Raw genomic sequence first — 21,965 nt, 5'->3', positions numbered from 1 at the left:
ATCTGACAAAGAAGGTGTTTCTGTTGTTGAATTTGCTCATACCAAGTTAGAAAAAGACACACTGAAAATGGTCTTTAAATCTGATACTTCTTTTAGTTGTATTAGTGAAACAAACACCACAGAGCCAGCAACCAAGATAAGAAATGAGACTGTGAATAATGTTGAAATAGTGTTTCTGAATACTTTACTTTTTTGCTTTATTTGACTTTGTGATTTAACAACTATGTTGGTCTTTGTTGACATGTTTGTGTTCATAAAAAATGTTAGTGGCATAAATATAAACTCTATATCAGAGCCTAAAAGAGTAGCTTTAGGAAAACCTGCCTTTTTTTTTTAATGTGGACATTTTGTTTATAGTGCATCCTGATGTCAAAGTGTCATAAAGAGTAATTATGTTCATAAAATTGTATCTACACACCATGATCATCATGATCAAAGTAATGACATAAGAGAGCAAGAAGTATGTAAAGCTATTGCTCCTCCAGATGAAACCAAGCCATGATGTCATTCTCGCAACAACGCTGACATCACCTTTAACCCACAGCTGTTCTATCATAAAACATTAAATTGTTTCATTGGATTATTTAGTTATTATTGAATCAGATGTTACAGCCCTGTTAACCAACATATTTCATATATTTCACACTAAGATAACATGAGAGTATGCACCTGCTGGTGCAGAGGCGTTAAAGCCTGGCTACAGTATGTTATCTGGGCCAAATAGATTTTCTGAGGCTGCGCTGCATGCTGTGTTGTCCTGTGGGCTGTGTAGAGTTCCATCATCACTTCCTCCTACGTGAACAGGAAGATCATGTCAGCAGCACACAGCAGGAGGAGGAGGAGGAGAGGAGGGGACCAGATGAAGATGCTCCATCTTCCATTTTCTGCATTATTTTTATTTTGAAATTATTCTCTAAAATAAATGATATTGTGTATTGTCATTATTACCGCTGTAGAGCGTCTGTTTTCTTTCTTTCTTCATTTTTTAAAATTTAGATGTTATTATTGGTTTATTTATTTATTATAAGATCAAAATGCGTGTCATTGCCAGTGCTGCACTTCCGGCGTAGCAGCTGCTTCGGGATCGGGTTTTTGTTGTAATTCTACTCCAAGACAACTTGTCTGACAGAGAAAACTGACTCCAGACCAGCTGTCAGGATTTGACTCTGCCTTCTCGTCTGCTCCAATCAGAGCCGCTCAGTCAGTCCAGGCGTCAATTTAGATATAGTTATAGAAGTACGTCAGGAAGTGTGACGATTTTGTCTTCTAATTAAAACTCTTAAAGGAGTGAAACGAGAATTTTAAAATACATTTTACTTACAGCAAAATGATTCTTTATACAACCACATTCCTTTAATAGTCAGATGTCTGTATTTTACTATGATTTTCAGTCATTACTTTATAAAAGACATTCATAAACATTTATATAGAAAAATCTGATTGTTCCTTGAATTTAATTGTTAATCAAAATTTGTAGTAAATTCATTACATTTATATCATTATATCAGCCATCAGATTTATCAAAATGTATATGAGAGTTTTTTGTCTTACAGAAAGAATAAATTATATTTTTTGAGTTTGTGGAATGATCACTGCTGCATTTTTAAAAGTCTGTGTCAACAAACTTTATCAGAAAACATTTGAATCAAGAGACTTTATTGCCACTTGCACAGGCACAAGATACATGCATACTGGAATTATTGTGCGGTTGACTCAGTCAGGTTAAAAAAAAAAAAAGAAAAAAGAGATGCAAAGTCTGATAGACGTTACAATATTTACAACAATTAATGTGCAGCAACAGATGTTGCACGTTAAGAAAAAAAGAGAAAACCGATATTGCACCACAGTGTAGCAACACAATAACAAGATACAAATACGATTTGAATAAATAAGACTGTCAGATTTTCCATTTTACAATAATCTTATATTATAAAACAAATTTTGCTTTTCAAGAGGTGAGCTATGCACTTCTTTCACATACAGCGATACAGCAGCCTCCTTTGTATCTGCATAGTGAACGTTTATTGTGACATTTATAACAGGAAATCGCCTACGTCACTCGTTGTAAGTGTCGCGAGCCTTACTCCAGGCTTCTTCATTATGGTAGTCATCCCAACAAGCGGCTCGTGAAGCAGGAATCCAGACAGGATTATCAGCGGCAGACACCGCCGACCTCCCGAGCGATATTTCTGGCTTCAGTTCACCTCCAACTCCGCGACGTTTCCATCCAGGCCGACGTGAGAGGAGAGGTAAGCCGTCGACTGTGCCTCTGTAGCCCGCTTGTCATTGACAACTCCCGTTATTAACAGTTGCTACATTAGGATTTTTTATTAGCCGGGAAAAATGTGGGATTTAGAAACGTTAAATTTCCCGGTTATTTAACCTCTTGTACGTTATTATTAACACCACGCAGTTGTAAAATAGAGTAAACCATGGCTGAATGAGGCCTATCAGTCCGGGTGAGCTGCAGGCTGCAGGTCGCTGTTATCCAGGCTTATCGCCCGGACAGCGGTGATTCACGGAGGCTGCTTCACGGCTCCTCCACACAAAAACAACGCAGATGTGTCTTTTTATTACATGCTGGTGATATTTCTCCGCAACATGCTGCTGCTCTAAACCTGTCTGTGGCACAGAGTTTCATATCATATTTCATCATATTGTTGTAATATATTTCCACAGGGACACATACATACATGGCAGCTGTCACCTCGGCCCTCCCGCCTTCCCCCGGTACCGTGCAGTAGTAACGCCGCAGCATCACCCCAGCTTCCGAAAACGTTCAGGGGGCCGCTGGAATTCTTACAATCGCTTTGGCACAGCGACACAGAGATTTGGAGTGACTTAACTTTTCAGAAGCTGACTTTTACTTCTCTCCTGTGAGAGGTCAGAGGACAGCGTGAACCACTAAGAAGCACATCTGGAGCTGGTGGGGAGTCTTGGAGCTTGGATGAATGAACCTGCATGGCAGCTATGGTTGACCCTATACTTCTCCATCACCTCAAATGAGTTGAATGAGAGGACGTTACTAAAGTAGAAATATAGATAATATTTTGTATTTCAAATTTGTGTACTCACCTGAGGTCTGCAACCTTCATCAGGGTGGAACCTGGGAAGCGGTTGCAATCAGAGTTGCAGCATTGTGTAAAACAGATATATTAGGTCATTCATTTGATCATGATGGTGGGAGCCACTATCACCTTGTACCTCAGGACTCCTGCAGTCTAACAGACATTGTGGTTCCCCTTTGGGAAAGAACAGAGCAACTGGAGCGTGGTGGTCCACCAGCACCATGGACTACCACGCCGAGTGCTGTTTCTGTGATCCTGAGGAGGGGCACGGCGGCCCAGACGAGCCGCCGCTCCACAGCATTCATGCACCCAACCGGATCCGCCCGTCCTCGTACCGAGCCCTGAGGAGCGCCGTGTCCAGCCTGGCCCGCATTGATGACTTCTTCTGTGAGAAGATTGGTTCAGGCTTCTTCTCTGAGGTCTTCAAGGTACGTGACAGTTAGATAGTCAGTTAGGCTGCTAAACGACAACTGTAACTCCTCAGTGGTTGAAAGAAACCTTAATAACAATCAGTGTGAGGTCAACACTATCAGACACTTTCATCCCTGTTCATGTCAGCAGGGCTCTAACACAGAAGTCAGACACATCACTCCAACAAGTTTCATCAAAGTGATGATCAGTGACGCTTTGAGATATTGTGATGAACAAAGTAAAGAATGAAAGGTGGTGGATCAGGGCTGCAACTGATGATCACTGTCATTATCTATTAATCTGTCTGATGTTGTTTCCTGAAACATGACCACAGTAACCCCTGAGATGAAAAAAATGCCTTGTGTCAGTTTGTAGTAATTTGAGGAATATGCACCACATGAATCCAATATAAACTAGATTATATATATATATATTATATATCAAAACTAGATATTAATAGAGGGCTCCTCTAGAGAACACAGCCGCAAGATGAGGAAATAATGCAGAATCTGTTTTAATTGATTTAATTGATATTGTACAATTGATCAAATTATCAGAACCAACTGACATGCAGTGAACTTCATTTTATTTATTAGGATCCCCATCCTAATAAATCCTTCATCAAAACAACACAGCATAACACCAATTCAACTTCTGACTTTTGGAGCCTCTGGGGGCCCGGGGCCCGGTTTGCCTGGTTAGTAATCCAGCCTTGCCTGAACTCATAGACGTCTTCAGATTGCTTGTCCATGTGTGATAGATCCACATTAAATACAATTTCTCTATCAGTGTCATTTTGAAATTCACTGTTTTCAGTCACAACGGCTGCTGCACTCCAGTAGTTCTGGGCCTCATGTTACAGTCTGTGAAAAGAATTCCACACAGTTGTTTGATGAATGATTTTGACATCCGGCACTTAAAGTTAAACCTGGCACTTAGTTAAACTTTTGCCACAATGCAATACAACATGATGATGAAATGTTTTTTTATAACTTCCTGCTGAATGACTTTCTAATGTGAATGAATGCATGGTTTTATTTCCGTGTGTGGTTATTTACATGAACCAGTCCTCATGGGATTATATTGACACATTAGTCAACAACAAATCCGATTTATAGTGTCATAGGAGATATCCAACAATGGTATTGAAATAAATACATAAACACAGCCAATAATATACCCCAAACAAAACAAAATCTACATATATGCACGGATTCATGTCAGTTAGCACATTATAATCCTGATTAATTTCATGAATAAATAAGATATATTCTATAATCCTCAAAAGTATAACATTTTTATTTGTCATAAGTTGTTTTTCTCCTCCGATTCCATGCTTTTGATTATATGCAGATATAAAAACAGTGTCGAAAAGGTATTTATTCACAACTCCGTCCTCGATCCTAATTAAACTCAAATCTGGAACTGTTTGTCACAAGTCATGATATAAAAGACAATAAAAAATGAAATTAATTTCACTTTCCACCTCATGCAGTTCACAGTATTGACAGATCCTCTCATCTTCATCCACCCTCCTATATCTGAACCGTGAATGTTGCTGTGATAACTTGTAAAATCCTTCCGCATAGTATTATAAACCGCTGTGCTGATGAGTCTTCCAAATCATAAGAAGTGCCAAGAAAATCTGCAAAACACAAAGAAAAACTTACAAACTAAAAATAAGAATTGCAAGAGACGGATAATACAGTCACTAGTAAACTGTGGGTTTTTTTTGGATTTCACATTGTAGCTGTTTGTCATATTTTATAATAATAATAATTTTGGTTTGCATTTATTGTTGGATGCTTTGTGATCCTACATTTCTTTGCATTTTTATTAATGGACAAAATGAATCCCATACTTCTAACCCTGACAGAAAATTCAGATCCTGTTCATTTTGACTTTCTAAGTTGTTTCCAAAAGAAGTCTGGTACAGACTATACAACCAGAGCCGGACCACCTGAAAAGGAGAGTCTGTGTTTGCTTCCAGCAGGGCTCTGCTTTCAGTCCACAAATGAACTGCGCTAAACAGACTAGAGTATTTAGTGATAGTAGATGTGATTTTAGCACGATTTCAAAAGCGTAACTACTAAGAAATCCAACTGTTAATAGTAAACACTTGAGGAAGTGATCTTGTAATGAGTATAATCTGTATATATGCATGTCAGCATGTGAATGCAGGGAAGTCCATTAAAAAGTGTGTGACATGAGATCCTGCAGTAACCCTCCTGATATTACTGCATGCACTGCTGTCAGTGAACAGAAATTGATTTCCTCACATGAAAATTTGTATAATTTTCAGTGTGATTATGGATGAATTTAGAATGAATGAATTTACACAAGCTTATTTAAATGCAAGATGCTGCTAATTAGTGCAACAAGGCAAGCAGATAAACTAACTACTGTATAGTTTTTGGTTATGAAGGTTACTGTTTTACTAAACAAGGTAATACAATGTTGAATTCCACAGATGCATGTATATCTTTTAACTAGAATACATTCAAATGTTAATTTGCTCCTACATCTTTCACATTATTGTTTAGTTTTTATTCACTGATGAAAATTTTATTACATTTCATCACCTAAACTGGTGGATAAATGCACAGATCAGTTTGAGTGTAACATGGTTTACAGCACAGCATAAATAACTGATCTCTCTTTAGTGTAGATTATTTACAGACCTGTGTGTGTGTGTGTATGTATGTATGACCTACTTTTTTCTACTACGTACTGTATGTAAATAATCAAAATAAACCTCCTGACCACCAAATCAAGTTTCCACACAGCGTCCACATGTACTAGTCATGACTGTGTAAAGTCTTGTAATGGAGTATTTAATCAGGGTGAGGGTTAATGCAAAGTGGATTCCAGAGCACATTCCTCCACTCTTATCTGAAATATCCAAATCTTTACACAATCACACCCAGAAAGCAAGGAGGTAGTGCTCAGTGTAGAATATGACCGTTAAAGACTATACAGTAAGTAGAAGTGGTATCATCCGACCATTTAAATGCTGAAAATATCTGTATATTCAATGAAACTACATACTTACAAGTTATTTAATACTTCATATGATTTAAATTATATGACTACGTCTTCCACACTCAAGCACTTACGAGTGTGAGTAGATACACTGTTTTACAATGAAGGTTTGGTGTGTAGGTGTGTCTGCAAACTAACCTGACTACTTCAAGAGCAGTCTACACTGTAAATGTATTCCTTTTATTATATTGTAGATAAGAGAGCTGACCTGAGATAAGTGAGTGTGACCCAACCTGCACAGTTCAGGCGGGAAAATCAATGGGAACTTTTCTTCCTGTGCTAAAATAGTGGAATCAAAACTGTCTTATCTGTACCCAGGAAACAGGAGACAGATGGGTGGATGCAACATGTCCACTAATGTAACATTTTGCCTTAAACCAAAATGTTGGTTGGCAGACTGTTGGTTTAATAGAACATCTTGTATTCATAAAGATATGCCTCAAGGGCATCCCTTGATGTGGGGCAGGAGAAGGTTAATCAGAATAAACAGACACAAGATATTTATTGTAATGTTATGTAGAAGCAAATAAATAACTTAACTTATTTATAAGGAGAGACAAGATTTTTGCCCTTTATGGCCAACTTTGTTAATACACCATGTTGTGCTTGATAGAGGCCCTATTATGCTCATTTCCAGCTCTAAATTTTTATTTTGGACTCCACTAAAGTAGAGTGGCTTAGCATGAAAACAGGGCTGTGCGATATGATGATATATATCGTATGATGAGAGAAAAACATCTATCCTTTCATGTTATGCTCTATCTTTATTTTGTTGTGATGCAAATCACACTCTTTACGGCAATATTTCTTGTCATTTGGAGTCTGTCCATCTTTTGTGTGGATTACATTGATAACTATAAATGATAGCAAAGTGCAGTAGAGGCTGTCTTATTTTGTTATTTACCAAATTTATGTGCACATTTATGACCATATAAAGAAATCCATCACCAGCTGACATCGGCTCGATCTGAAAGTAGAAAAAATCGTTGGAAACTGAGCGTTCAGAGCAGTCTGAAGCTGGTGCTATTTGCTCACAGGGATTACTTCTACATACGTTTACCTCATTATTTGACATTTCGGCCATGTTTAATGTGAACATCCAACATTGTAACATTATATATATGACTGAAAATAAGGAAAAGCATAGTAGGTCCCCTTTAACCATTTTAACCACACGTGCCAGGTGTGGCCAGTTAAGTGAACTCAAAAAGTAGCAGTATCATAATATGTGAAAAATTTGGGAGTAAACCAAGAAGCAAATAAGGCATAAAGTGGGAAAAGTTATGAATATACAGATATGAAGTAGTGTTACATAGTGGTGCAACAAACAACAGTTATAGCCGAGGATGGAGTGGGTTTCACTTTCAGCCTGAGAGTTAAACAGGGAAGGAAAAGCACCAGTAAAAACCCCTAATTTGACAAAAAAGACACTCTATTGAACAATGAAGTAAAATAAACTATTTCCTGGAAAAAAATAAGTGAAAATGCAACATGGACTCTTGTCACACCACTTGTAGCCTAAAGAAAAAATGGACAAATATTGACTTTAATCTGTCTCTCTGCTTCCTGCTGCCTCATCTCATCTCACTGTAGCTGTGAAAAATGAACATAAAATACAACAAACAGAAATCAAAACAAACCTGACAGTGGATTATAGAAGCACACAGTTTGTGTTACAGCCACTTAATTGTTTTATCATGTTATTTGCTGGACAGCTGGTGATACAATGAAAAACTGAGAAAGTTGTTAGTCTATAATCAAATGTAACAACTGAATCAGGTTCATTTTGACTGCTTACCACTTCTACTTGTACTGGTCATCAGCAGGAACATATCTGTTATTTCAGTGTTTACATGCACATGAGTATCAGTTCAGGATATGGTGTTTACATGGAACATGAGAAAGCTGGTTATTCATATCTCTGTTTATATGATTGTAACAGTATCCAGGGTCTGATCATCTGCCTCCAACCGTGTCTTGATTCCTCAATATCTAAGCCACTATGTTCTGTACCGATAAGGATAATAAGGCTTCTGAAACCAGGATCAGCTGTTTACATGCATAAAACATAACCAGGATCTTCCAAAGACCTGATCATAACCAGAATACTGGTGTGCATGTCAACACACTCAGTGTTGCTCCAGTATGTTTTTCTTCCTTTTCTCCTTTTCTTCTTGCTTTTTGCTCTGCGTTTTGTGTACAGAAGTGTCAAAATTTGGAAGTATACTCACTCTTGACAGGTCAGGTCAAGGTAGGACCGTATCAATTAGAAGAAGAGCTGTTCTTCCACCCCCCTACTGTAGACTTGATTTGTTTTAGTTTGAATGTTGAGACAGACCAGGATTTCTCACTGCACTTGTTGGACACATCTCCAGAACCACCACTAACTGATTGGCCACTAATTTATGATGATGAGTCAGAATTCAGTTTCAGATGCACACAGTTTATTAAGTGTATTATTACAGATAAACTCAGCTGTCTGTTTGCCTGTTAACTCTGCGCTGTGTGTGTGTGTGTGTGTGTGTGTGCGTGTGTGTGTGTGTGTGTGTGTGTATGTGTATGTGTGTGTATGTATGTGTATTTATGTGTGTGTGAGAGAGAGCCTCCTGTCTGCTGCTGGGCGAAGGCCTCTGTAATGGCCTGGTGGATTTGTGCAGATCAGGAGGGGTGATGGGAAATCCAGAAAGCCTATTAGTACCATGCTATTAATATACACACATACACACACATACATGCACGCACGCACACAAACACACAGACACAGATTCATGCACTTGCAGGTCCAGACACTGGCTGAACTTAGCAGGCAAAAAAATGACCAGTCAATGACCCAACCAGACACACACATGACCACAGGCCTGCTGTACCTGCATGTACTGTGACACTGATACTGCACTCAGGGCTACTCTACCTGCAACTAGTGAAAAATAGCACGGTGTTCCCAGACTGGACAAATAATCAAAAGAAGTCATTAATAACAGCTGGCTTACAAATGAACTAACATTACTGTTAGCACGCTATGCTAATCATTATGTTATTGACTTTAAATTGAATTATATTGTGATGTTATGATCACACAGTTTTAATTCTGTCATCCAATTTAAAGCTTCTGAGCCATTTCTGATTATAAACTAGAGTTTTGTCTGACGTAGTACATAACAATGGAGTGCAGTTTATTGCACTGAATATCAAAATCAGATAATTTCAATTATTGATATGTATCTATTTATCTATTTTATTGATCTCAACCATGATGTCCAGCCCCACACTGACTCTCTTCATGTGACAGAAAATTTAGCAAATTGTAAATTTTGTATTATATTGTAACGGCTTCTGCTTGGAACATTTTCAGAATTTCCAATAAACTCACTTTAATTCAGCTCCTCTCCTTTCTACTCCTGTTTAATGATTTGGAGTTATACAACATAATGATAATTCCAAAGCTACAGGAAAAAGGAATCACGTTATTCATCTTTTTTGTTCCATAATCCCACATATGCAGGATTAACATGATATTTCTGATATATGGTGGTTAACGAGAATAGCTGCTCTGTTGCATGTGTAAATGTCCCTTACTGTATGTCTCGTATGGAATCAAAGTTGGTGCATAATATGTATTTAAATGTGTTCAGATACTTTGTTAAAGGAGAATTTTGGTTTGATGGAAACATTGTTGGTGTTTGCCATACTTAGCTTCATCTTGACTGTAGCAGTAGTTGCTAACTCTAGTTAATGGGTTTTCTAGGTGAAGCATCGAAGCTGGTTCTCCCTCTGTGCGACTTGCTCTCTAAATGTGAACTTTTTCCTGGTTGTTTTCCAGGTGCAGCATCGGATCACAGGGCAGGTGATGGCACTGAAAATGAACACGCTGGCGAGCAACAAAGCTAACATGCTACGAGAAGTTCAGCTCATGAACAGACTTTGCCACCCAAATATACTCAGGTAGGTCATTTGGTATAATGTACTGTATATCTAAAAACATACTTCAGAAATAAAAGCATGCCTGAGGCCGTTATATTACTAAGTGAGTTTATATCAATAAAATGGATATGTTTTGTCTTTATATTAAAAAAACTGGTCAGGTTCAGCTAGTGTTGTGCTCCACAGATATGATAGAGCTTCCTCTCTGTCCATAGCTAGTCAATATGCTTTTATTATAATGCCTTTTGTATCATCTGTGCCTTAATAAATTACATACATAAACTTTTCAATATTGTGGGACTACATTTGTGTCATAATAATTTAACAAAATCTCCCAGAAATAAAAGAAAATAGATTAAACTTAAAGTGAATAAAAATAAATTGAAACCAAAAAATGACCTCAAAGTCAAAACTATACAAGAGTGAAAAATTTGATTACAATATTGTCACTGGTTTTGCTGCTGAATTTTGATCGCAAAAAAAGAAGAAAAAAAAAAAAGAAATCCTGATCCTGAAAGAAAAATGACAATATTGTAATCAAATGTTTTACTCTTACAGTATAGTTTTAGTATAAGTTTATACTTTGAGGTCATTTTTTGGTTTCAATTTATTTTTGTTGACATTCAATTTATTTTTATTTTTGATTCTATGGAGATTATGTTCAATTATTATGACACAAATTTAATCACGTACAATATATGCTTGTTTCTAACTGTCACGACTAAAATGAAATCTGTGTATGTTGATGGAAATGGTTGTACTAAAACTGCTTGAAGGGTCAACTTCAGTAATGTTCAGGTCTGTTCTTTAATTTTGTATCTTTGAAGATTCTGAACTTTGGCAGAAATAAACTATCAGCAGCTTCAATTCAAAAGTAATTGTCAACAAAAGAATTTAGTAAATATGGCCATTGTAAACAAATGCAACCAATACTTTTGACATGTTATTAAGGATGCACGAAAGACTAGCTGAGGAAACGATGAAAAAGATATTTTATGTGAAAGTATTAATATCCTCCAGTGGTGAAAGAAGTACTCGGTCTCTTCACTTAAGTAAAAGTACCAATACAACAAAGTAAAAATATTCCGTTACAAGTAAAAGTACTGCATGAAAAATCCTACTACAGTAAAAGTACATAAGTATTATGAGCTTGATGTAGTTAAAGTATTGCAGTAAAAGTAGTGGTTTGGTCCCTCTGACTGATATATTATTATATATGACATCATTAGATTATTAATAGTGAAGCATCAGTGTTAGAGCAGCATGTTACTGTTGTAGCTGCTAGAGGTGGAGCTAGTTTACACTACTTTATATACAGTTAGCTAGTTTAGTCCAGTGGTTCTCAACCTAGGGGTCTGGCCCCTCCAAAGGGCCACCAGATAAATCTGAGGGGTCGTGAGATGATTAATGGGAGAGGAAAGAAGAAAAAACAAAGTTCTGATACACAAATCTGTTTTCAGTTTTTGGACTTTTTCTCTAATCTTTGATTTTTGGTGAAATATTGGATCACTTGAACATTTATTGAAATGAAAGCATGTGAGAAGTTTAGAGGGAAAAATCACTATTTGGTGGAGCTGTTAACAACTCATAGACATGTGAAATGTGACCCTGACTACACACTGCTTTTTGTAAGACGTCAAAAGCCAAAAAGGTTGGAAACCACTGGTTTCATCTTTAACAATGTGTTGTATTTTAAAAGCTTGTTATATTATCCATTGTGTCAAACCTTCATCTGAAAAGTAACTAAAATAAATGTAGTGGAGTGGAAGTATAAAGTATCATCAAATGGAAATACTCAAGTAAAATACAAGTACTTCAAAATTGTACTTACAGCACAGAATTTGAGTAAATGTACTCAGTTATTTTCCAACACAGTTCAATCTATACAATTAGAAAGTAGTGCTGGTGAGAAAGTGCTGTTTGACTGACTGATTTGCATCCAGAAATGTATTCCACTTCCATTGCTCCGCTTGCACTGTGGTAGTGTTATATAACCTCTTCACTGCCGTTAAAGAACACAAGGGGGTGCTGAAGTCAACACATTTCAAGTTCTACATGTATTGGCTTTAAAATGCAGGATGTAACAATGAGGAATATACTGTGAACATCGATTGATAATAAATGATGAACTGTGTTCTTTGAAGTCATAGTCCTCCATCTCTCCTCAGGTTTCTTGGGGTTTGTGTGCATGAGGGTCAACTCCATGCTCTGACTGAGGTAAAACCATCACTCACATCTCTCGTTTTCATTTTTCATGCTTCAGTATTGTCAGCTTTTCTCTCACTTCCTCATTGGCCTTTCCCTTTTTTACCTTCACCTTGTTTCATACATACATTTTGTACATTTGTGGCGACTCAATGGATGAAAGAACAAACAACCACATGACAAAGCGCAGTTTTTATTGTTAAGATAATTAAAATCCAGTTACATATGCAGCTGCTATATTATCATCAGCAGTGTGTATCTGCTTTAAATGATTGTGTACCAGGTAGTTTACAAAGGAACTCTTCCAAACTGATGATAAAATGTTTACATGGTTACTATGGAGGCATAGATGAACGTAGCTGCCCTCGCCAGCAGAGGACTCTGTTTACTGCTGAACAGTGTCATCTGACTCATCTACTCAAATCTGCTCCTTTTTAAAAATGAGGGGGTCCCCACAACATGACTGTTTACACAGTCATGTTGTGGGGACAAAAAGCAAGTCCACTCAACATTAATGATTAATTTCAGGGTGAAAACTTGGTTTAAAGTTGAGGTTAGGTTAGGGTTATATTAAGGTTATGGTGAAGGTTAGGGTTAGGCATGTGGTGGTTATGGTTAAGGTTAGATAAGTCTCCAGGAAATGAATGTAAGAAGCGGTGGAGACACGTGTGTGTGTGTGTGTGTGTGTGTGTGTGCTTGCCATCACAGTGTACAGCGTCTTTAAGTGCAGTTCAATTGAAGCCATGTGTAGTTTAGATTCATTCATTCAGTGAGATTTGGTTCCAAATAGAAAATATGTTTAAACCTCCGGTGTCTTGAATGATTTCTCAAAGTCTGTCTGTTCCTCGTGTCGTTCACTCTCTCTTTTGTCCTACCTCTCTCCCTGTAGTATATAAACGGAGGCAACCTGGAGCAGCTGCTGGACAGTGATCTGTACCTGTCGTGGGGTGTCAGGATTGATCTGTCTCTGGATATTGCTAGAGGGCTGCAGTACCTGCACAGCAAGGGCATATTCCACAGAGACCTCACCTCCAAGGTAAAATGCACAGTATTGATCATGAGGGCTGCATCGGCTACGTTGATGGATGATTTGTAACACAAGTGGTGAAATCGGGTGACATTTACAGACATCTGTGTATCAAACTAATACAGCAAGCAATTATCAATGTTAAGTAAGGTGCAAATTACTAAAATACAAAATGAGAAACCACACAAGGAAAACATTTTAAGTACAAATACACAGGCATGATGCTGAAGTCATGTATCCTTTACTGTTGCTAGGAGATGGGATAAACCTGGGAGACAGCCAGTCGCCTGTTAACACAAATAGGAAAAAGGAAGCTCAAAGCAAATTAATAACAGGACACAGCCTGAAAAGTGTTTCCAATCTGGAAGTTTCCCTTTGTGCTTGTTAAGTTTCCTTCACTTCATGTAAAGCGTAGAAAAGTAATGGAACACAATCAGAGTATTTGAGTTGTTTAGACTCACAGGAGGTTCTTGGTGCAGATGTAATCTTGTAAAGCAGTGCAGGTTTTGGATGATGATACCTGAATAACCTTTAGGACAGAACACTCATGTTACAGAATGACTATAAGATCACAACCTGTTCACATATAACCAAAAAATTAAACCATGGCTAGACTAGAACTCGGTGAGAAAATGTGATTTTGTACTTTGAGGTGGTTTGAGTTGTTTGTAGATGTAACCTGCTGACTGTCTTCCTGTGCAGAACTGTCTAGTTCGCTGTGATAATGGCATGTTCACTGCTGTGGTGGGAGACTTCGGCTTGGCAGAGAAGATCCCTGATTACAGGTCAGTGGAGAGAAATCCAGAGTTTTGATATCATTTCAGCTGCTGTAGCACAATGTGAGCAAACCTTAAACATTGTAAGCTCAACTAAGATGTGTTCAGGGCTGTTGCATTGGATCGTGCAGTGTGTTCTGTTTCTACATAATGGAGTGTATCTAATATTATAATTAAAATCATAGCACTAGCTCATTGCTAATTCCCACCAGTGTCGTTCTTTACAGTGATGGTGTGGAGAAGCAGCCTCTGGCCATCGTGGGCTCTCCCTATTGGATGGCCCCTGAGGTTCTGAGAGGAGAGCTGTATGATGAGAAGGTAAATCTCTTTCATTTTTTGGCTTCTGCACAGCTCAAGCGAACACTTACTGGAGTACAGTGCAATATTAAAGCAACACTGTGTCACTTTTGAAAGAAGAAATAACACATCTTTCCTCTTACAGATGAAAATTTGAATTAATAATAAAACAGACTCTTGCTCATTTCACTACACTCAGCAGTTTTGTGGCTACAGTCTTACATGGTCTGGTTTGATCAGTAACATGTGCAAACTTAAGACAGATACTACTGTGGAACTGCTGCTGTGACTGATTGCATGCTATTCCTACACTTTTATGTAAACATTTTCATGGTTTTACCATTAAAGGAAACCAAGAAGTAAACAGACTGTACTTCACCAGGAGACATGTTTATTGTTTCCATTCCACTCACTCTCAGTCAGATCAGTAATTAAGATATTAAAGCAACAGACTCAAGAGAATCTTAGGTAAAACTAGCTGTGCCATCAGCCCTGTAGTCACAGTGGCACATACAGTGGAAGTCACATAGTCTCAGTTAATAGTCAGTACAATGGTAACAGTATTTTAACAATGGACAATAAACATTTACTCACTAACTTTAAATTCTGTTTAAAAACTGCACCACATAGAACAAAACAGGAGCAGGTGTCATTTAAAAAAAAAAAATAAATAAATAAAAAGATAAATGAGGGAATAATTTCTTTTGTGGAAAAGTTATATAAGACACATATTATTATTCAAAGTATGGTATTTTATATACACCTTAAAACATGCCTGGAGGAGATCTTATACAATAATAGAAAACGGCTTTTCACATTTTTTGATATTTATTACAAACCTTCTATTGGTTATGGCGTGATTTTTTTTTTTAAATTACTTTGTGACTTTAAATTTCAACAAAGTTTAGTGTTGAGTTAAGCTTGGGGCAGATATGGGGATTGTGAGGTGACATTGGGCACTAAAACAAATTCAAGGAGCATTTCTTGTCACATTACTTTTTTCATATTAGTGGGCGAAACCTGAAATAAATAAAATTCTGTGACAATTTTGAAAACACAAATGCAAAAATCCCAGCAGCTTTAATCCAAAACTAACAGTATTGGAGTCAACCCTGTGAGGTGCAGTGTTTTCTGTCAGTGTTTGTGTGAAATCTAGTTTGAGCCCCAACCTGTATGTGCAGGGTCAGAGGTAACACACAAGATAGAACTGACCTGCACTTCCTGTCCTCTGCTCAGGTGGATGTGTTTGCGTACGGCATCATCCTGTGTGAAATCATTGCACGGATTGAAGCTGATCCGGATTTCTTACCCAGGACAGAGGTAGGAGTCTGTGTGTGTGTGTGTGTGTGTGTGTGTGTGTGTGTGTGTGTGTGTGTCTTCAACAGTGGTTGTAACTGTCAACCAGCAATCCTGTCCCATTGGGCCCTTTTTCATGCCTGTGATTTTGGTAGTGTAGTGATGTAAAACAGTCATGTGTGTCTTCTTCACTGACAGAAACATGTTGCTGCTTTAGTATTTTGTGGTGGGAAGAATAATATTTTAGAAGTCAGTGTTCCAAACTGCTCTCTTGGATATGTTTAAAAAAAACGTATAGGGCTAAGGATAGCTCTGGGCTAAGAGTTGTCCCTGGGATCACTTAGACCCTTTTCACACACACATTGTAAACCCAGGGTTAACCTAAGCCGAGGGCTATACAGTTCACACTGCACTTCTACTAGCCCTGGGTTAAATGTCTGTTGGAACTAATGATTACATTCTAGAATGACTATTTTTTACTTTAGCCCCATTTCACACTGGCACCTTTTAGCCCTGTGTTTCGTCGATTTTCAGGGGATAACCCCGCAAACTCGGGGCTAACCCTGCTCTGGAGCAGGGCCAGCAAGCCCTAGGCTAAAGTCAGGATTAGCCCACTTTGGAATGTGCCAGGATTGTGCCAATGTGAAAGTGTTTCTAGCCTGGGGCTAAAAAGGTTCTAAGAATGATTTTTAGCCCTGAGCTAAATGTAGTGTGAAAAGAAAAAAGAGCAGTTCATCACAGAACTGTGTAAGGTGCAACCTATATGTTTATTCATACTTGATATTACACTGAGTCCCTGAAACACTTGTTCATTTGTGTGTGTGTGTGTGTGTGTGTGTGTGTGTGTGTGTGTGTGTGTGTGTGTAGGACTTTGGTCTGGACGTGGAGACATTTGAGAACATGGTTGGCGATTGTCCACCAGCATTCTTAAGCCTTGCAGTCACCTGCTGTAATGTAAGTGTTACCCATGAGGTTGTTATGTGTGTAAATGTTTTCAGTTTCAGGTTTACTCATGTTTGACACCTTTACTGACATTATATCACTAAGGTTTCGTATTTAATGACAGTCTTTATGATGTTATTTTCAGATGAGTGCAGAGAGACGTCCCTCGTTCGCTGACATTGTCTCCACGCTGGAGGGCATGGAGAGAGGAGAGGAAGAGAAGCCCATTGCACTTGGTAAAAGGATCAAATAAAACACTTTTAATGACTTCAATAAATTAAATATTTAACCTAATATTTAATCGATATGGGTGCTCACACAAGGCTAGCTGACTTTTTTCCTGTATACTGATCTGTCCCCATCTTCCATCTAAACTGTCAGCACCCTATCAGCATAGTAGAGGGGGATTTTATACCTTTTATACCTATGCTATAAAATAGCAATAGATGGCCAAAGAATGCGCATAATTTTCAAATAACTGCACATCTGTGATGTAGCCACTGATATCCACTGTGCAGACAGACTCTGTTTTCTCTTTTCATATTCCACATCAGTTGAGGAGTATGCATCACAAAGCACAAAACTGAAATTATGAAGGTCTTGAAACTAGATTTAGCTCAGAGACCCTTTTCAAGACAGGGTATCAAGATCAGGTGAAAAAGCAGGATCCACCTCACGGAGAAACTGCCACCAGCCTAACAGTCCTGCTTGCACAGCCAACTAGTGGTGACAACATGCTTTTTTCAAACACTGTGCACTGTGATGTAGTGTGGTACTAAAGTGCCACAGCTGGGTATGGTCACAAGTACAACAGAACCTTTTGTAGAGCAAAATCAGCCTTGCAGTAAAACAGGAATGCAGGGTGCTGCGTTGGTGGGGGCAGAGTAGAGTTGAATACCAGACAAGGAAATCCCGGAACTGTCCAGAAATACTCACCAAAATCTGCTTTTTTCCCTGGGAAAATACTTGCTGCAAACCAGAATGTTAGAATGCGTGTGAATGATAGCTACCACACAACTGTTGTAGAACTTTTAGGGGAATTTGTGATTTTGGCTTATATAAGTGAAAGTGACTTGACTAGACTTGACTTGACTAAGTCTGACGGTGAAATGCCATCATGAAAGTAATATTTGGATCAACTTTTCAGCTGCAGCAGTTTCCATTGATTCCTTTTCAACCTAAAATGACAAATTAAAGTTCAGTTTACCTCAAAGATACTTTTAAGATACTTACTACTTAGGATATTATCACACAGTGTGTAACGGATGTGAAAGAATATCATCATAAAATGATAAACAGTATGACACAATCTGATGACAACATACATGCAGTTCTGTGTTTGAAAGTAAACTTCACTGATGATGAGAAATATAGATTTTCCAGGTCATACCTTCCTTGATCTGTCTCTGTCTGTCCTTCTCCCTCCTTCCCTTGCTCAGAGCCTGTGGTGATAGATGTCAGTCCGTACCGGCGCCGCAGCTCTCCTTGTCACCCCGGTGACCGCAGTCAGCTGCGGCAGGGCTTGGCGAGGAGCCAGTCAGACATGTTACCCCCGGCGACTCTGACCCCTCCTCTGCTCGGGACCCCTGCGCGGGTCAACCCATTCTCACTCAGACAGGACCTGAACGGAGGGCGCTGCAAACTTTTAGACACACCCAGCAAGTCTGTCATCTCCCTGACCTTCACCCTCCCGGCACTTCGTGACCCGTGTGTCTCCCCCCACCTTCTCAGAGGGACACCGGGGATGCGAGCACCACCGAGGAGATGCCAGTCACTCCCCTGTACCCCAGAGCTCAGCCGGACTGTAGCTTTGCCAAGAGACACAGATGGGACAGAGGAGGAGAAGGATGATGACGACAGAGTGGCAGCGGTTAAAGGAGGGATGGGGGAGGATGCGGAGGATAACTTGAGGAAGAGGACAGGGGCATCAGAGAGGGTGGAGGAAAGGTTGAAGGTAGAGAACATGGGGATGACTGAGAAGAGAGAGTTGTTAAAGGAGGAGGAGGGGACGGGAGATGATTCAGGTCATCCTGTTGAGCTGGAGATGGTGTCTCTGGAGCGGTTAGAGGAGGAGGAGGAGGAGGAAGAGGAGAGCGTATGTTTAACAGAACCCATGGACTGTACCAAGTCTCCAGAGCCAGCAGAGGGAATCCTTGACTCCACACCTGGACGACCCCTGCTCACCTCCACCTCCTCCTCCTTACAGACCAATGGCTGGCGACTTCCCATCTCCAACGGACCGCCCTCCTATCCACCTCTGCCACGACTGGACAACAACAATAGCTCAGCCCTTGTGATTGGCCAGCCGGTGCAGTGGGGTGGAGGGGGGAGGGCTAATGGTTACAGCAGTGCCCAGATCCTCTCCTCTGACCCTACCGGCCCCTCTGAGCAGGATGAGGTCATTTCTTGTCCGGGATGCTGTCTGGTGGGTCTCAGTTTCCCCTCTGTGTGCCTCCGTGGTTCTGCTGCCGTACCTGCCCCCCGCCGTAGGGCTTCATTACCACGGCAGCGGCCCTACCGGAACCTCAATGGTACCATAACTGGTGGCAGCTCTTCCTCATCAGCAACAGCTGCCACAGCAACCAAAGCTCTACTGTGTCGCAGCACAAATGGACTAGTAGTGGCTGGACCGTCTCTGCCATGTGAGCCTGGTCGGTCCCTACCAGAGGCCCAGACATAGGCCTGGCTCCAAGGGGATTTTGTCCAAGGGGACAAATAGAACATTACTAAATGTTGCTATGAGATGTGTTGTTAAATCTGTGCAGTCACAGCAAACACAACAAATCACTGTGACGGTGAAGAACGAGGTGGTGTAGTAGTGAGAGGGGGGTAAGGCAAAGAAGAATACAGCCGAACTAGAGCAGACAAAGTAAGCTGAGCACAACTAAAGTCAGGACACATCACTGCCACTGGAATGGTGCTGATTCAAATAGAGCAGCTAGTCTAACTCCCAGTGATGCACGCCCCATCTCTACTGAACCAAATCACACTGAACTCATCTACACTCAACTGTGCTGGCTTCAGTTCTAGAGGCTGTAATGGAAAGAGTGTGTGGCTGATTTAACACTTTTAAGAACAGATTGAGTCAAAGGATACTTCCAATTTATTACTTGGGTCTTATTTTTGTGGTTTTGCTGTCATTCTTATCAAATAATAACATTGTATTCACCAAGTTCACACTTAATATGCAGAGAAAACAAAAGCGAAGGGTTTAATTATTGTTATTAACATTAATTACAGTTAACAGACTGTTTTTCTGTTTAATGAATTCTGTTTTATTATTACCAACATTTTGGGTGTGATCACTTTCAGGGTTTTTGGAAATAAAGTGTCCTGACTGCTTTTGTTCAGTCTTCATTGTATTCCCAGATCTCAGTGATGAACAGTGTTGTCATTACTGATAGGAATTACAGCCAAAACAACAAAACTAAGACCCAGGTTTAGGTGAACTGGAATTATTCTTTTATCTGTTCAGTAGTTTTTGGTAACAGTGATGAGGGAAGAATATTTTGTAATTCCTTGTCCCTCCCTTTATGGAGCAAGTTTGGGAAAAATTAAAAAAAAACTTTTGCTTTGCATGGCAGTGTCACTCTGAAGACCCACCACTGATGGAAACACTGCTGCACTGTAAAGGCTGTAAAAGTTCTACAGCAAGAGAAAAGCAAATAGCAGATGGAATGGAGTTTACCTCAGATACATAACCATGTGTGGAAACACTGCTTTTCATTCTATTTAATTGATTAACAGTAGTTACAGGGGGAATATTTATAAAATGAATAAAGACGATTTACTTCCCACATTTTTTATAGCAGTTGACCTGTGTGTGTGTGTGTGTGTGTGTGTGTGAGAGAGAGAGAGAGAGAGAGAGTGTGAGAGAGAGAGATAGGCTGACATCTGACGCACTGGAGGATTTAAAAGAAGAAACTTGTCATGTAGATTCTTTATTTTTGCACTTCAGTTTGGAGCACTTTGCAGTAAAACACCAGGCTTTTACTAGATGGTGCTTTATTTAAATCTGTGCTACTGGTGTTTTATGTGTGTGTGTGTGTGTGTGTGTGTGTGTGTGCGCGCTTCTGGCCTGACAAACTACCCACCTTTTATCTTTTAACATCCACTCCCCCTCACATGTATCTTGCGCGTGTGTGTGTGTGTGTGTGGTTGTGCATTTTGATTACACTGTTGTTACTTAAAAAGTGGCATGTGAAGAAGGTATGAATATTTATTGTACAGATCATTCCACACCATGTGTGTTTGTGATTTTTGAGCGAAAGGAAGAGTGATGGATGCTCGCAGGATCATTTTCATCATTTCTGATGTTAAACCATGGTTATTCTTTCATTTCCAGGTTCTGTTCTTCTATACAGCTAGAAACCTGCGTGCAATAATCTGGTAATAAACAAATATGGTTGTGCATAATTCTCTGCTGTTTTTTTTTCTTTTTTAAACATTTACTAAAGTGTAGAGCACTGACTGGGATGTTCTTTTATCAAAAACTAACATAATAAAACTGAGAGACAGGAACATTTGTTTGTTGGGAATATCACAAGAAAAAAAAGACTAATTACTTGTATAGAGTAAAGCCCCAATCACGCCAATAAATGATTTGTGAAAATGTCAATTAAATTGTTATTAGTGATCAATAAGGTAAGACAATTGAAGTAACTACTTTTTTTTAAATTCTGAAATGATGTAAAAATACTGTGACTATGCAGCCCCAAAAAGTTCAATGTTAAACAAAAACAGTGTGAAAGACATCATATAAATAAGTAACTAAATGAACAAATTGTAAAGTCATTAATTAAGAATAATTGGAACTGATTGTTATGAAATATTCTTTTACCATTCTGGTTCTGGTTTTATTGGAGTTCATTTTTATGTCATTCTACAAGCTTTATTCCAAAAGTCTTTTTTTTGTTTTTGTTTTTTTTAATTATGACATTTCTCTCATTGACAAAGTGATGTTATGGAATAAAATGGTCT

At 39.0% G+C, this 21,965-nt stretch overlaps 1 protein-coding gene across 1 annotated transcript; it reads left to right on the top strand.

Moving 5' to 3' along the window:
* The first annotated feature begins 2,002 nt into the window (after positions 1–2,002).
* On the top strand, positions 2,003–21,931 carry LOC121886363 (dual specificity testis-specific protein kinase 1-like). Its single transcript, XM_042396278.1, has 11 exons — positions 2,003–2,249; positions 2,680–3,496; positions 10,342–10,463; positions 12,611–12,659; positions 13,537–13,683; positions 14,377–14,459; positions 14,678–14,768; positions 15,984–16,067; positions 16,911–16,997; positions 17,131–17,221; positions 18,425–21,931. The coding sequence occupies exons 2-11, from the start codon at positions 3,290–3,292 to the stop codon at positions 19,663–19,665; spliced, it is 2,202 nt and encodes a 733-aa protein (XP_042252212.1). The 5' UTR covers positions 2,003–2,249; positions 2,680–3,289; the 3' UTR covers positions 19,666–21,931.
* The last annotated feature ends 34 nt before the right edge of the window (positions 21,932–21,965 follow it).

This window comes from Thunnus maccoyii, chromosome 2, assembly GCF_910596095.1.
Source record: "Thunnus maccoyii chromosome 2, fThuMac1.1, whole genome shotgun sequence".
In the NCBI taxonomy this organism is placed as follows: domain Eukaryota; kingdom Metazoa; phylum Chordata; class Actinopteri; order Scombriformes; family Scombridae; genus Thunnus; species Thunnus maccoyii.
This window is presented reverse-complemented; position numbering and strand designations above follow the sequence as displayed.